Source organism: Heloderma suspectum, chromosome 7 (assembly GCF_057233095.1).
Source record: "Heloderma suspectum isolate Gila_16-S chromosome 7, 16-S_ref, whole genome shotgun sequence".
In the NCBI taxonomy this organism is placed as follows: domain Eukaryota; kingdom Metazoa; phylum Chordata; class Lepidosauria; order Squamata; family Helodermatidae; genus Heloderma; species Heloderma suspectum.
Window position 1 is genome coordinate 106541331 of NC_139464.1, and position 15950 is coordinate 106557280.

Consider the following 15950-nt stretch of genomic DNA (forward strand, 5'->3'; position numbering starts at 1 on the left):
CAAACGTAGGCACCAGTTCTTACACTTAAGTGGTTGTTCCTGTCTTGAACTGGAATGGACACAGTTCCGGGCCAGGAGGAGCCTGATGTGGCTGGTCTTTCAGAAGAGCTGATGGGGAGGCTTTTGTAAGGTGGCTCTTGACATTTGCACATAGGGTTTGTCAGTATTACAGAATTAAACCAACATTAAGTCTGTTGTTTTTTAATGTTTATTTTATAGACAATAATAATGTTTTCCATCAAAAAGAAGAAGAAAATAATTCCAAGACACAAGAGGGTACACTGTTTTCCTTCAGGCATATTCATCATACATTATGGAACACATACATCATATGGAGGATAAGACTAAGAACTTTAAGCACTTACATTGTACAAATGCAGTAGTAAGGGACATTCCAAATTACAGTTTCTACTTATCCCACTGACTTCAGGATGATTTGGAGGAAGTATTTTAGTGCACATCATAGCAAGCTATTGCATTCAATTATTCATTATAAAAAAGATTTTCTCATCTAGTAAATTCACTAGCAGTATGATCATGTGTGACATCAGAAGACATTTTGAAGCAAAGTTTTGTTTAGAATTTGTTTCTTTCCCTAGTAAAAAACGTTTAACATGGGAAAAAATAGTCACATAGGACAATAAAACATAATGTCATCTAGTAAAGCCCCTTTAATAATACGTATATACATATATATCAATATAGTTTAGGTCATTGGCAACAATATGCAATGAAAATTCTAAATGTGGACATTTGCAGATCATGTTGTGCTTTAAATATTAATTTTATGTTCTCTTTATGTAATAGTTTCTCTCTTCACTGTTCACAGTTATATGGCATTATAAATATACCTTTCCTATAAGTTCATTCTATTAATGGCAACTCTTAAGAAAATAAAATAAGAAAATCAAAGTGCATATATATAATTATACATATATGGGCCTTCATCTTTGAAAATTCCCATGGAGGAAGCTAGTCCTGTTAGTTCAAAATGACCTAAATTTGTTTGTTTTTTTACATTTTATGTTTATTTATTTATTTATTGCATTTATACCCAGCCTTTCTCCCTCTCGCAAGGAACTCAAGGCGGCTTACATTATCCTCCTCCTCGCCGTTGTATCCTCACAACAACAACCCTGTGAGGTGGGTTGGGCTGAGAGTCTGTGACTGGCCCAAAGTCACCCAGTGAGCTTCCATGGCCAAGTGGGGACTAGAACCCGGATCTCCCGGCTCCCAGTCCGTCACTCTCACCACTACACTACACTGGCTCTTTTTTAATGGTTTTTAATTTTTTTTTTAATGCAGCAGGATAAGTCTAAAAATTCCAGGAAAACCAGAAATCTGTTGGTGGGAAGCAGCAAGTGTCTCAGTGGCAGAAGGAGGACTCTTAACTAAAGTTTAAGAACTTACAATCTAGATTTAAGAGGCAGTAGTCCGAACCACTCTGGTTTTATGACTTCAGGGCTCCCTGTCAGATCACTTATGTTTTAATATCTTATTGTTTTTAATCTTGTAAACTGCTTTGTGTGTCCACAGACAAAAACCCTGGGTAAAAATATTACATGAAACCAAATGAAAATCAGTCCATATTTTTTACCTTGTTCTTACCGTTGCCTGATGTCCATCCTTATGAAAAGGTGGAAGGAAATGCTTAGCTACAGTGCAGAAATCTCAAATGGTGAAAGACCCATATTTTCAATTTGATCTACAGTTTATAGCTGACACTTTAATTCGGGGGTGGGTAACTTGTGGCCCTGCAGATGTTTTGGATTACAACTCCCATCAGCCTGAGCCAGCACAGACAATGGTGAGGGATCATGGGAGCTGTAGCACAACATAACTGGAAGACCACAAGTTGCCCACCCCTGCTTTAATTGGTTGGGCTAGGTGTCTTCTTGGCTCTAATGGTTGACTGGTCTTTGACTAACACTGTAATCCTATGCCAACATTATGCCTTCTGGGCTCAGATAGGATCACTCCTAGATCTCCTTGAGCTGGCAGAGCCTGAGGTTGAGTACCACATTTGTTCCAGCAGAAGGCACCACCTCTTTCCCCTCTTTCCACTGTTTTGCCAGTGGCCGCTGCCCTTTACAGTTATAACCCTGTTTGGACTGTCAGCGGATTGAAACCCTTCACTGAAAGAGGCCAAGTGATGCTTGTAGATATCAGTTCCTGCCTGCCTACCCACTAGCCTGTGGATCCATCCAATAAGAAGACTGTGTGGACCATTTCCAACAGTTCTGTTTGTGTTCTGCGTATGGAAGAAAGTACGGTCTGGATAGATTGACATTCCTTCCATCACCATACAGTATGTTGAACGTCGCCTTCCATGCAGTGCTAATGTGAGGGTGTATTCAGAGGTTCCGCTAACCTTGAGGGGGCCTGGTTGCTTTCCTGCCTCTGCCACCCTGCAAGTCAGCCCTCCGTGTGTGTCTCTCTCTCTTTTTTACGTGGTTGTGGCTCCTCCTCCTAGCACTGCTGGCAAAAGGAAGCACCACAGCAGCCAACTGGACAAAGCTGCAGGCACTCTGGCATACCATTTTAAAAGAACTCTTCCCCCCTTACCTTTTGAGTAACAGCAATCTGAACTAACCAGATGCTGACTTTGGGGGGACATGGCCAATGAGGGCACAGGAGTGGCAAAGAGGTGGTCTTTACATTGCTCCTGTTACCTCATTGGCTGTGCCTTGTCCTCCCCAAAGGCAGCATCTAATTGGTTCAGATTGCTCCGACTCAAAACCTAAGGGGGAAATAATTGTTCAAAAATTGCATGCTGTGGGACCTGCAGCCTCGCCCAGCCAGCTGCTGCAGCACTTCCTTTTGCCAGTGGGCCAGGCAAGGAGGAGGAGGAGCCATGGCAGCTGGTGCTGCCTTCAGGGGATGATTTGGAGGCCCTCTTGAACCCCAGTGCCCCAGTCCTGCACCCCATGGGCCAGCCCTAGCAATTCCGATCACCATCTTCGGGGTGCAACCGTGTGAAAGGTGTGCGGCATTGTAGTTCCTCAAGAAGTTGTGGACACAGCAGTTGGTGTTGCTACTTCGTTTCTAGTTTTTATAGCCGTTGCCCTTGCTGACTGGTGTGCAGCAGATCGTGACTACGTTATGGTGTTCAGTCTGTAATCTTTAAGACATCATGTATTTTTATTTCAGTTCTTCATCTATTGAATACAGACAGCATACTTTAGTGGGGTCTGAAAATTCTGGCTTGGATCCGGACTAAGTTAGTTGTAATTGGTTCCCACTGAAATCAGTATGAGTTAAGTAATGCAATGACTAACTTTTCCCATTCATTCCGTGGGAACTTATGTTCTGCTTAGTCTGGATTCAACCAACTATGCTCATTAATATTTTTAAGAAGTTGAGTATTATGATGATCAGTTTCATATATAACAGTAGCAAGTTCATTAGAAATGCTTTCTTAACATTTAATAGGATTCAGGTTAAAATGTGTTTTTGTTCAGGCCCAATTCATGGTAAAGAAAACTGATAGCTGGCAGCAGTAATGAATGATCATTACCATCATCTGGGGGGGGGGGGAATCAGTAATAGGCAGATAAGGCCAACCACTTGTCTTGGAATACTTGAAGATGAGGCAGTTTAGCTGATTGGCTTTGAAGCAAGTTGACAGATATTTCTGGAATCTGCTGAAGGAGCAATACAAGTTAGGGACACTGAAATTGTCTGCTCTGCAGCTGTACAAACTTGCTTTTGTCCTGTGCACGGTACAGATACTGTTAATGAGACAGTAATAGTGAAGTAAATGGGGCAAAATAAACTTAAACCCAAGTTCTCACCTGACAGTAGTTTATGGATCAGGCTGAAACATTATTTGCTGCAAAAAATGTAAATTGTTCCCTGCATATTCAGAATTCTACAAAAAAATACATCAGTGAGCTTTGGGAAGAGGATTTTTCTAAAAAAAAAAAAAAAAGCGTATTCAAAAATGAAATATAGCAGAGTATTTTTTGTAATTGCACGCATACTACAGAACAATGCAATACTGGGGAAAGTATTCTTTTTTTACTCATTCATGGCACAAAGCCTTTCGGTTTCATCATCATTTTAACCTTTTTAAAAGGTTGTCTATAACCATTCATAGTGTCACTGGAAGCTCCAGGCCAAGTGCCCCAGAAAATCCCATTGCGGACACCTTTATATTTTTTGTGGTAATATTTGCCATTTAGGTTGGCAGCTAAACATGCATCAAACCACCACCCAGAGCTATAGTACGCACCACAGTTGCCTGTATGATACCTGTCGTTGTCTTTATCTGGGGTGGTAAAGAATCTTTGATCATGGTTGTAGTATTTGTTGAAGCGCAAGGCATCCCCAGCTGTGCCACTGTAGCTGCCGATACTTAGGCGGTATTTGAGAAATTCATTAGCCACATAAAATTGATCATATTTTGCATATTCTCTGTTTCCATTGAAATCCTCAAGCTCAATCCTCAACTGCATATCCTTGCTTTTGGTCAGAAGGTGAATTTTGTCATTCCCTAGCCAGAACTCCCTACTGAGGTTTCCAAAACCATTCTTATATTCATTCCACGTTCTGTTGAAGTTAGTGCTGCCATCCTGGCGCACCTGGAACACTGTCCAGCCCCCTCCCATGGATTCCATGTCACAGTAAACATCAAAGCTTTTCTTTTGGGGATCAGGACTAATTCTGTAGATTCCGTTCTGCCGTTTGCCTGCTGCAAAATAATTGGCACAGTCCACTTGCAGAATCTGCATAACTGGACAGAGGGGAGAAAAGACAGCAGTTATCATGATTTACAACCTATTTTAATTTATCTAGTATAGTACAAAAGAAAGCAATTCGGAATATAGATTTTAAGAAATATTAATGTGTTTTAAAAATCTGGGTTACGTGTATGTATGTAGAATAAATTAAACAAGTTGCTCAGCTGGGAGACTGTTTCATTCCAGTTTTTTTAGAACATTACCCTACATTGCCATTTTTCTGTGTTTTTGCAAATCATTTCAATAAAGGAGATCAGTAATGTGGGAAATACTCACCCAGTTTCTAGGGCTATCTGCTGAGGCTGGTGTAATATAGCTGCAGAGAGCGAGATCTGATTACTTTTGAGAACTTCTGCAACCAGAGGTAAATTGTCTCCTCCTCTCCCCCCCCCTTTTTTTTTCGTTTTTCTTTTTGGGCAACTGGGGACAGAAACTTGGCAATGATCTGTTGTATCTTCTGCTCCTCCCCAGAACTTGGGTTGGTTGGTTGTTCCACCAATACGTGGACTCCAAACAAGGAAACCTCTGTTGCTGGTTCCTTTTAATTAAATCTCTCAGAACCATTGAGATATGTGGGAGCTGTAAATTTTTGCACTAAATGTTCACATTGGATTCCTACATGAGGTGGCTTCCTCTGTGTAGAACTGCAAGAGAACTGTTTGTATGATTTTTGCATCATAATTGGTATAAATCAGTTGGCAGTTTGTCCTAGGGTCAAGTCTCCACTTGTCATGTGTCAATGTCTGCCTTCAACGTTAATTGCTGGCCTCTTACAGAGAACAGGACAATTTTATTTCAAGAAGTTTGGCCTTAAGTTGGCTATTGTTCCCTATTGTTTTGTAGAGATACTGAACATCAATATTTTTCCTTGTTGTCACATACAATTACGTACAGTCGACATTACGACACTCTGAAGCATGTCATTTAAGAGCACAATAGTAGTTTCCTGTAAAAATGGTATTGCCCAACCTCTGGGTTTGGGGAATGGAAATGAATTCGGACAGCATATTAAGCAGGAACATGACACTTCATTTTTTACCCCCCCAAAATTTCTTCCAGGTGTTTCCTGAAGCTTATAACACATTCTGTCTCCTTAGCTAGTAATAATAATAGGCTCACAAGCTTTACTATTGACACCCTCTTAGATTTTTTCTATACAAAAATGATTAATATAGCAGTATTAAATAATTAAATTTACATTTATCTCTTAGAGAATGAGGGAATGAACTCTCTTTCAGTTATGTTGATTCTCATGGTAAATTAAAAACCTTCATCTTTGGTTATTACCAACATCCTTTGGGCCCCACGGGGGTGGCAGTGAAATGAAAAATGTGCTGTTACACAGGCCCAGTCGTGTGTGTGTGTGTGTGTGTGTGTGTGTCTGCAGTTCAGTTAATCAGGAATTAGTACTGGTTTTCAGACAATGGTGCAGTATTTCACAGTGGAAGGGGGCAGACTCAAGTTTGTTTTAAGGAGGCACACAAATCCTCTCAATAGACCTGGTTATTGTAGTCCCCAAAATACAAATATATCTAATATATAGTACTAATTCATGTAATAGATGATGAAATAATTATGACATAATGTTATTCATTTGTCCTGTTGTTGCTTTCCAGAACTGCAGTACAGAGGTGCCGCCAGGGCCATACCAAGGGCACAAGTCTGGGTCCTGAGGTCAAGGGAGGGCCCCCAAATGACCCTCTGACAGGCAGCAGCAGCTCCTCCTCCTCCCTCTTTCAACTCATTCGTAAAAGAAAGGGCTGCAGCAGCTGGCTGGCGTGCCACTTTAAAGTAAAGGGGGTTTTCTTTTTAACGTTTGTGTAGCAGTGGGCTGAATCAGTCAGATGCTGCCTTTGAGTGGGGGAGGGATATCACCAGTGAGAGAAGGACAAAAAGACCTTTGCCACACCATTTTAAACTTTCCTTTAAACTCATGTGCTGTGGGGCTGCAGCTTTGACCAGCTGGCTGCCACTGTGCTTGCTTTTATTAGTGGGTCAAGAGGAGGATGTTCATGGGGCTGCACAGCTGCACATTAAAAATGCGAAGAGAAAACTCCCTGGAAAAGACCCTGATGCTGGGAAAGACTGAAGGCCAAAGGAGAAGGGGACGGCAGAGGATGAGATGGCTAGATAGCATCACGGATGCAATGAATATGGACTTGAGCACACTCCGGGAGAGAGCGCAGGACAGGAAGGCCTGGCGTGCCGTGGTCCATGGGGTCACGAAGAGTCAGACACGACTGAACGACTGAACAACAAGAGGAGGAGGAGGAGAAAAGAAGGAGCGCTAGTGCACCTCCACCCCCAGTAAAAAATAAAAGGAAGCCTAGCAGGGGTGGTGGGAAAGCAGCCTCCCTGTCCTGCCGCTGCCCTCTGCAAACCTAGTGGCACCTCTGCTGCAGTAAAACACACACTATTGAATTGTTTTTCTGGGACAATTAGACTAGAATTATAAGCAGAGAGTTGAAATGGGAAGCTTTGCTTATCTGGTAACAGTTAACAGTTATCTGGTAACAGTCTTGGTTTTAGGCACAGTGAATATGCAGATAATTTGAACTATTAACATGTGTGCTTTGTGATGTATTGGTGATCCAGGTCTGCCTAGTGTGGATGGATCTAAGTGATCGGAGGGGTCATAGCACAGGGCTCAGTGGGGATTGTGGTTGATATACTGAGGAACATTGTGATTCCGCCCACCCATCTGCCTGCCCACCTTACCAGCTGCTGAGCTCGCACAAGAGGTCAGGTAAACTCTCGCAATAATTTGGCCAACGGCTCGCGAGAGCTCCGTAGTACAAGCCCCTGTGGCTGTGGTCATGGTAAGGAGAAGCGGTGGCGCACCCAGCAGGTTTCTCTAGAGAGCCCTGTCAGCCGCTCTCTTCCTGTGGCAAATGCCACAGTGGGAGAGCAGCTGGCTGGGCTCTGGCTGGAGGCGGCAGGGAGGCAGTGGCGGGCTCTCCTGGCGGGGGCAGGGGGACAGCGGCACAATTTGCCACTCTTCTCACTCCACCGCCTAATACTGGCAGATGAACCCAGCCAGCCCTGTTTGCCACTCTTAGATAAATCTACCAGCCACTTTTTTGGGGTGAAATTTTCACACCTGTTCACAGCGATTACAAATTAATTGTAATTGAAGACGAACTACTGATTTAAGATTATCTGGGTGCAGGGTGTAAATTAATTGAATAATTTCTTTTATTTGAGCTGATTTAGATGGGAAATGAATTGGCTGGTTTGCTGCCTGTGAAATTTAAATAAATCCTTATTATTTCCAAATTCACATATATAGATATATATGAATTTATGCAAATTTTATGTGGATTTGTGTCCAATGAGATTGTGCCCCGAATCTTTTAAGTGCCTAGTAATGCCCCGGTTGTGAAAAATCTTATTGCTTTTTGTAAGGTATGTTCATGACTGAAGAAATAAAATGTGCAATAGACATTACTACTTGGGAACTTTCTGTGTGATTTCACCTGTTTACTCCAGGATATGTTTGGGAACACCAGGTTATTCCAGAAAAAAAAACCTGTATTGAGTTGTTCACATGATACACAAACGGTTCGGGCGGCGGGGGCGGGGGACTGCCATAGGTACCAGCTCCTTTGGAATCAGGTACAGCATCCTGGTTCAGCTGGGAAATATCTACATATTTAACTTGGGACCAAACTAGATGTGACATTAATTGTGTGACTGCAATTACCATGCCTAGTTTTAAAATGTGAAATAGCAGCTGCTGGGGGTTGGCGTTCAGGACTATGACATGCAGGGTGTTTTTTTTAAACCCTTACACAAAAATATGCATCATGGTCCCAGTGGTCTCCCCCTTCCCCCAGAAGTTGGTGTTTACCCCAGGAGGGAAGCTTCTGTTAACACCAATGGAAGTTTCTCTCCCAAGGTGAATAACAGCTTAATGGCCAATTCCCATTGGGACCATGGCTTCGTGGGGAAAGGTTATTCTTGGAGGAGAAGGCTATCAATGTCCAGATGGATATATGCTACCTCCAGTATCAGAGAGAGGATGTCTATGTACACCAGTTGCTGGGGAATATGGGCGGGAGGGTGGTGTTGCACTTGTGTCCTGCTTGTGGGTTTCCTGTTGACAGCTGGTTGGTCGCTGTGAACAGAATGCTGGACTAGATGGACCCTTTTTCTGATCCAGCATGTCTCTTCATATACTCCCTCCATGCTCCTTATTCCCACAGCTGCTTTTAAAATGTAAAAACTAGACTCATTAAGTGCAGTCACACAATTAACATGTCATCTGGCTTGGCTCTTGCAGTAATCATGTTGTACAAAACGGCCCATTGAGATAACAATGATATTCCTAAACTTTCTAACACTATTAGGAGGTATACCAACATTTTCTCATTCCAGGTTTTCTTCAGAATAAACTCTGAAGTTTACTAGCCTTTACAGTGTGCTTTAACAATAAACATTTTTGTTTGAGCAATTTTGTTGCTTAATTTGTAGTTAGGTGACAATTTTCCTGTATGACAATAATCAGAAACGTCCAGTGTATTTGAGCTGCTGTTTTACTGTGATCTATTTAAAATTTAAAGAAAAGCTATTTCTGGAAAAAAAATACTTGGAAAAGTTTATAGTTACATAAAAGCCAAAGTACTGATAACTTTTTTCCTGGCAAGTCATTACTTGCAAAATTAATTGCAACATAATAGTTTAGTTTTAAGTGCAACTCCTAAAAGAACATGGCTTGAGGGAAATAATTGCCAAAGTAATATTTAATTTTACATTGTTTATATAAGAAATCTTACCAAGAATCCACTCTTATTATGTCATGTGCCATCCATTTGGGATGTATTACTGCTGCTTAGACTCACACATGCATAGCTGTCTTACTCTGTATTCCGAAATGTATATAACAGGATCAGTCATTAACATTTTATAGGGTAATTCAAAATAATATTTCAAGGAGGATTTTGCTAATTTCTTAGTTAAAGTTCTTTGTTAAAGTTTATGTTTATGTGGCTGTGAGCTTTAAATCACACTAATATACAACTGAGGCAGTTAATAATTCTGCTATAGAGTATGTGGTTTGACAAAAGACAGCAGTGACAAAATACAGATTAAATATTTGGCGGGGCCAAATCCTAAAAGACACTAGCCCTGATCTAGCTCTAGCCACTGACAAAAAAGTTGTGCATAATGACTGGTAGCCCCTGATGGGAACAGACGTCTCCATGTACATCAAAGGATGTTTCCAGCCAATCCAATGCGGTGCAGATGAACATTGCAATGCAGATGGTGATGCACCAGCTACGTATCAGGGAGGATGGTTCCATTCAGAGAAAGTAGTCAGCTTCTCCCAGGCTTTAACTTCCTTTTATTGAGCAAAAGAACAAGGACAGTAATAAATGGTGCCATAACTCGGTGGTAGAGCACATGCATTGCATGCAGATGCCCCTTGGTTCAATCCCCCCGCCCCCAATCTCCAGGTAGGTCTAGGAAAAAATCCTGCCTGAAATCATGGAGAGCTGCTGCCAGTCAGTGTTGACAATACTGGCCTAGATGGACCCATGGTCTGACTCAGTATAAGGCAGCTTCCTATATTCCTGTGTGCCTCCATGAATCTGCCCCATCTAACTGCTGCGTCAAATATCTCCAAGATTGGAAAGTTGTTGAGGTGGGGGAATTCAAATCCTTTCCCATCAAAAGAAAATACCATAACTAAAAGTTGAATGATGTCAGTTTCTCATCCATTTCAACAGCTTCACTCTCAACTGAACTAATAAGTCTCTTTAGCCAAAGGGAAGATGAAGATACTGGATTTTATGTGAACAACTCACTGTCAGTGCATTGAATCCTACTTATCTACTGATTTCCCCAGTACCCACAGATTCCCTAGATCCAATATAATGTGGATCAATTAACTCCTAATGTATTTTTCTTTTATATAAGTGGCAAAAAACCTTGTTTGTAATATGTTTAAATCAATGTACTTAGTTCAGTACTTTTCAAATGCTTTCTGTACATGCAGCACTTGTAAATTGGTAAAGGTTGACCTACCTGGATTTGGTTGTGTGGCTGGACATTGGGAAGAGCATTTATTATCCAAGCTGTCCAGAGCAAATGTCAGGTTGGCTACTTTGCGGTCAACATAGGTTTCCACGTTGTTCATGTTTATGAGGTTCATTTGCTCCAGCTGCCCCTGCAGAGAATGGATCTGATTCTTTGCATTCTTCAGACTGGCCGACATCCTGGAAACCTTGGTCTGCAATTCTTTTACTCTGTTATCTTGTATTTTGCTATTGTCTGTTAGACCGTCTGTACTGGGTCGCAGGAATTCATTGTTGTTTTTTTCTTGATTGTCATCTGCCTGCAGCTTGCAGTCTTGACAGGACGTCTTCATCTTGTTTACAGCTTCCTTAAGGTTCTGCACTTCTTTGAGGGTTTTCTCAATCAGTCGAAACTGCTTGGGTAGCTGGATAGTCATTGGAGGCAAGCTGATCTGATATGGGCATTCCTCTCCATCACATTTCCCACTGGTTTTAAGCTTTATAGAACAAGCATCAATCAGCTTTCTTTCTTCGACACTTTCTGTGCCATCATCTGTCATAACAGACTCATTTATAAAAAGCAGAACAGCTGCCTTGAACAAAATCATGTAAACGAGCTTCATCTTTTCTGATAAGTTAGCCCAGAGAGGAAGTATGCAAAGCTTCAGCAACTTTTATAAAGGGCAGCTAGCTGCTGCCGTGAGTTATTGCAGTCTGCAGACTGCCTGCACTGTTCTCAGAAAAGGGTGGGAGTGTCTTGCATCACAGCAGGCTGCAATGATATTAATAGAAGAAGTAGCTCTGGGGAAATTACCAAACTTACACATTATTTAAACCTTATTTTCAGCACTTGTCCACATAAGCAAAAAATATCTAGAGATGTATAGACCCAGATAATATGATTTTTAAAAAACTATTTGAGCTTGCTTTGCTATGCTTTTCATTTGAAAATCAAAACTGAAAATGTCTATGTTTGATGTTAATGCGTAATTGGATAGACTTGAGCCAGTGTTTACGAAGTATGTTTTGTGCAACCTTGGGGTTTCGTGAGAGTTCATCAGAAGTTCCTCAGTGAGAAGACTTGTAATGGCAAACATAATTCCCTGAATGACAGCTTGTACACTGTCACTGTCTCCTGCCACATGCAGCCACAGGTGAGTGATGTATTCTAGGATGACTCCGAGTTCATCAACATGGCCTACACTTGCAACAAGTGCAAGTTGATCACACTGCTGGAAGAAAAAGTAAGAGGACTGGAGTGGCGACTGTCGACCCTCCGGGGAATAAGAGAATACGAAGAGTTCTTGGACAGAACAGTGGAATTACAGCAGCAAAGTGAAGAACAGAAGCTAGAAGAGCAACAGCAAGCTCAGGCAGAAGAGGGAAATGCTGAGGTGAGGAAAAATCCAGTAGAGGATACTCCTTGGAAAAGGGTGACAGGAGCAGAAGAACTAGAAGGATGAGACTGGAGGGCAGCCTGCAGAGGAAGAGTTACAGGGGAATCTGCATGAGAGCGAGCAAGAGGCTGAAGGTCAGTCAAGCAGAGGTGATGAAACCCAGGCCTACAACAAGAAGAAGAGAAGAGTAGCAGTAGTGGGAGACTCCTTGCTGCATGGGATCGAAACCCAAGTATGTCACGAAGACCCGTGGACTTGCCAGGTATGCTGTCTCCCAGGAGGATGGATTAGAGACGTGAATGAAGAGTTGCCTGCACTCATAAAGCCCACTGACAGGTATCCCTTCTCATCCATGTGGGAACAAATGATACCACCAAGTGGAGCTATAAAGAAATCACGAACTTTGGGGCCCAGGTAGTTTTTTCATCCATCCTTCCAGTAATCAGAAGAGGGATAGAAAGGGAAAGAAAAATAGTCCGGGTGAATGACTGGCTACGAAGGTGGTGCCGACAAGAGAGATTTGGATTCTGGGACCACGGGCTATACGAACAGTTGGGAAGGGATGGGTTGCACCTCACAAAGGCTGGGAAGAATGTGTTTGGCCACCGCATGAAGAATTTTATCAAGGTGGCTTTAAACTGAATGCTACGGGGAAGGGAGACGTAAAGTTGGGGGTAACAGTGGACGAAGGCTCATGCACCATAACAGAGAGAACAGCTCTAAAAGTGCCCAATAATAGTCTTCACAAGCATGTAGGAAGGAAGCCAGACCATGAAGCACATGGTCTTTGATATCTATATACTAATGCCCAGAGTATGGGAAACAAACAGAACGAATTTGAACTCTTAATACAGGAGGGAAATTATGACTTGATAGGTGTAACTGAGACTTGGTGGGATGACTCTCATGACTAGAATACAGCAACTGAAGGATATAACTTGTTCAAAAAGAACAGGAGGAACAGAAAGGGAGGTGGGGTTGCATTATATGTGAAAAATACATATCTCTGCACAGAAATACAGGAGGATGAGCTTGGTAGCCCCAATGAGAGCTAAAGCTGAGAACGAGCTGCGGTTAGCGAGGGATGCTAAAAGCAACAAAAAGGCTTTCTTCAGCTACGTGCATACTAAAAGACAGAGGAAAGAAATGGTGGGTGAGCTATTAAATAAGGATGGCAAAATGATAACAGATGACAAAGAAAAGGCAGAAGTGCTCAGTTCCTACTTTGGCTCAGTCTTCTCCCAAAAGAAGGTCTATGACCCCCCTGGCAAAGGCGAAGTACAGGCTGAAGGGGCAGGATTGCAGCTTGAGATCGATAGGCATATGGTCAAGGAAGACCTAATTACTTTGAATGAGTTCAGATCTCCAGGGCCAGATGAACTGCACCCTTGAGTAATAAAGGAACTGGCAGAAGAACTCTCAGAACCGCTGTCTATTCTCTTTGAGAAATCATGGAGGACGGGTGGAGTGCCAGATGACAGGAGGAGGGCTAATGTCATTCCTATCTTCAAAAAGAGTAAAAAGGAGGAACCTAGGAACTACAGACCAGTCAGTCTGACATCAATCCCTTGGAAAATTCTGGAGCAAAAGATAAAGTAATCCATCTGTAAGCACTCTGAAAACAATGCAGTGATTACTCGAAGCCAACATGGATTTGTCAATAACAAATCCTGCCAGATGAATCTGATCTCATTTTTGGATCAGGTAACCTCCCTTGTGGACTGTGGGAATGCTGTGGACATCATATACCTTGACTTCAGCAAAGCTTTCGACAAAGTGCCCCATGATACCTTGATGAGCAAACTAGCTCAAAGTGGGCTGGATGAAACAATGATCAGGTGGATCCACAGTTGGCTACAGAATCAGACTCAAAGAGTGCTTATCAATGGGATCTTCTCCAACTGGGGAGAGGTAACGAGTGGGGTATCGCAGGGCTCAGTCGTGGGCCCAGTGCTCTTCAGCATTTTTATTAATGACTTGGAGGAGGAGGTGCAGGGAATGCTGATCAGATTTGCAGATGATACAAAATTGGGCGGGATAGCTAATACTTTGGAAGACAGAAACAAAATTCAAAGTGATCTAGATAGACTGGAGCGCTGGGCAGAAAACAACAGAATGACATTTAATAGGGATAAATGCCAAGTTCTGCACCTAGGATAAAGAAACCAAATGCACAGTTACCAGATGGGCGATACTTGGCTCAACAACACTACAAGCAAGAAGGATCTTGGAATTGTGCTAGATCACAAGCTGAATAAGAGCCAACAATGTGATGTGGCTGCAAAAAAGGCAAATGCTCTTTTGGGCTGCATTAACAGAAGCATAGCTTCCAAATCCCAGGAAGTACTAGTTGCCCTCTACTCAGCACTGGTTAGGCCTCATCTGGAGTACTGTGTCCAGTTCTGGGCATTGCACTTTAAGAAGGATGCAGACAAGCTGGAGAGGGTTCAGAGGAGGGCAACAAAGATGATCAGGGGACTGGAAACAAAGCCCTATGAAGAGAGGCTGAAAGAACTGGCCATGTTTCGCCTTGAGAAGAGAAGACTGAGGGGAGATATGATAGCGCTCTTCAAGTAGTTGAAAGGTTGTCACAGAGAGGAAGGCCAGGATCTCTTCTTGATTATCCCAGAGTGCAGGACATGGAATCATGGTCTCAAGTTACAGGAAGCCAGATTCCAGCTGAACATCAGGAGAAACTTCCTGACTGTTAGAGCAATATGACAATGGAACCAAAGACCTAGGGAGGTAATGGGCTCTCCCAAACTGGGGGCATTCAAGATGAAGCTGGACAGCCATCTGTCAAGGATGCTTTGACTTGGATTCCTGCATTGAGCAGGGGGTTGGACTTGATGGTCTTGTAGGCCCCTTCCAACCCTACTATTCTATGATTCATGTGAGGCAATAGTAAAATGAAGGAGCCCATAGGCAGCACTCCACATGAACCAAGTGTGTACTCTTAGTACTAAATTATGTTGGAGCCTGGTATAGCCACCCATAGTGACTCTGTGACGGAATCTGTCCCTTTTGAGTTTTCTAATTTGTCCCTGACCTTCTCTGGACCTCTGTGCCCTACAAAGCGGGCGGGAGGAGATTTTGGGGTGAAGAAATGAAATAAATTTTGGATGGGGGTTGTTATTTACCGCAATAGATGAGGTGGTCTGAGAGTTATTTTTATTTTTCCCTCCCTCTGCATTGGTACTTCAAAAACAACCCATAGTTTCATGCATGGATATCTGCAGGAAGGGACAAGGGGGGCAGTTTCATCGCCCTGTATATTATTATTATTATTATTATTATTATTATTATTATTATTATTATTATTATTTCCCAGCTTTCATTAAAGAAAAAAGCTAGCACAAGATGTAGTGATGGCTACCAACTTGGATGACTTTAAAAGGAGATTGTACAAATTCATGGTGGTTCAGGCTACCAGTGATATATGTATATCATTGCTAGGGCTCCTTAACACTGAGCTCTTATCCTGCGATTGAGATTGCTCCTTCACGGAAGTTTGCGGGCTCTTTACATAATGCCGTGATCATTTACGGCGTCTCCTGCAAAAAATGCCCTTTGTTCCATTTTTAAATAGATCGCAGATAATGAGTTATCAAATTACCCTGTTGTGTTCCAGAGTAAAAGTGGCAAGAAGAGGAGTGAGATCAATGAAAGATAATGGAAGACTCAGATATGGGGAGAAGGAGGGGAAAGGGGGTGGGGGGAAAGGAAGCACATGAAAAAGGGAGTCGTGATCCTGCATTTAAAACGGAAGCAGAAAGCCCCGTTTTAAATGCAGA

General features: G+C 42.4%; 2 protein-coding genes across 5 annotated transcripts in view; one reads left to right on the forward strand and one right to left on the reverse strand.

Annotated features, from left to right (window-relative positions):
- CCDC146 (coiled-coil domain containing 146) overlaps positions 1-15950 on the forward strand; it is a 97181-nt gene that overhangs the window by 35909 nt on the left and 45322 nt on the right. The window lies entirely within an intron of this gene.
- Positions 216-11408, reverse strand: FGL2 (fibrinogen like 2). Its single transcript, XM_084811506.1, has 2 exons — positions 10770-11408; positions 216-4735 (listed from the first exon to the last, which is right to left on the reverse strand). Exons 1-2 carry the CDS (start codon positions 11380-11382, stop codon positions 4029-4031), a joined length of 1320 nt encoding a protein of 439 aa, XP_084667632.1. The 5' UTR covers positions 11383-11408; the 3' UTR covers positions 216-4028.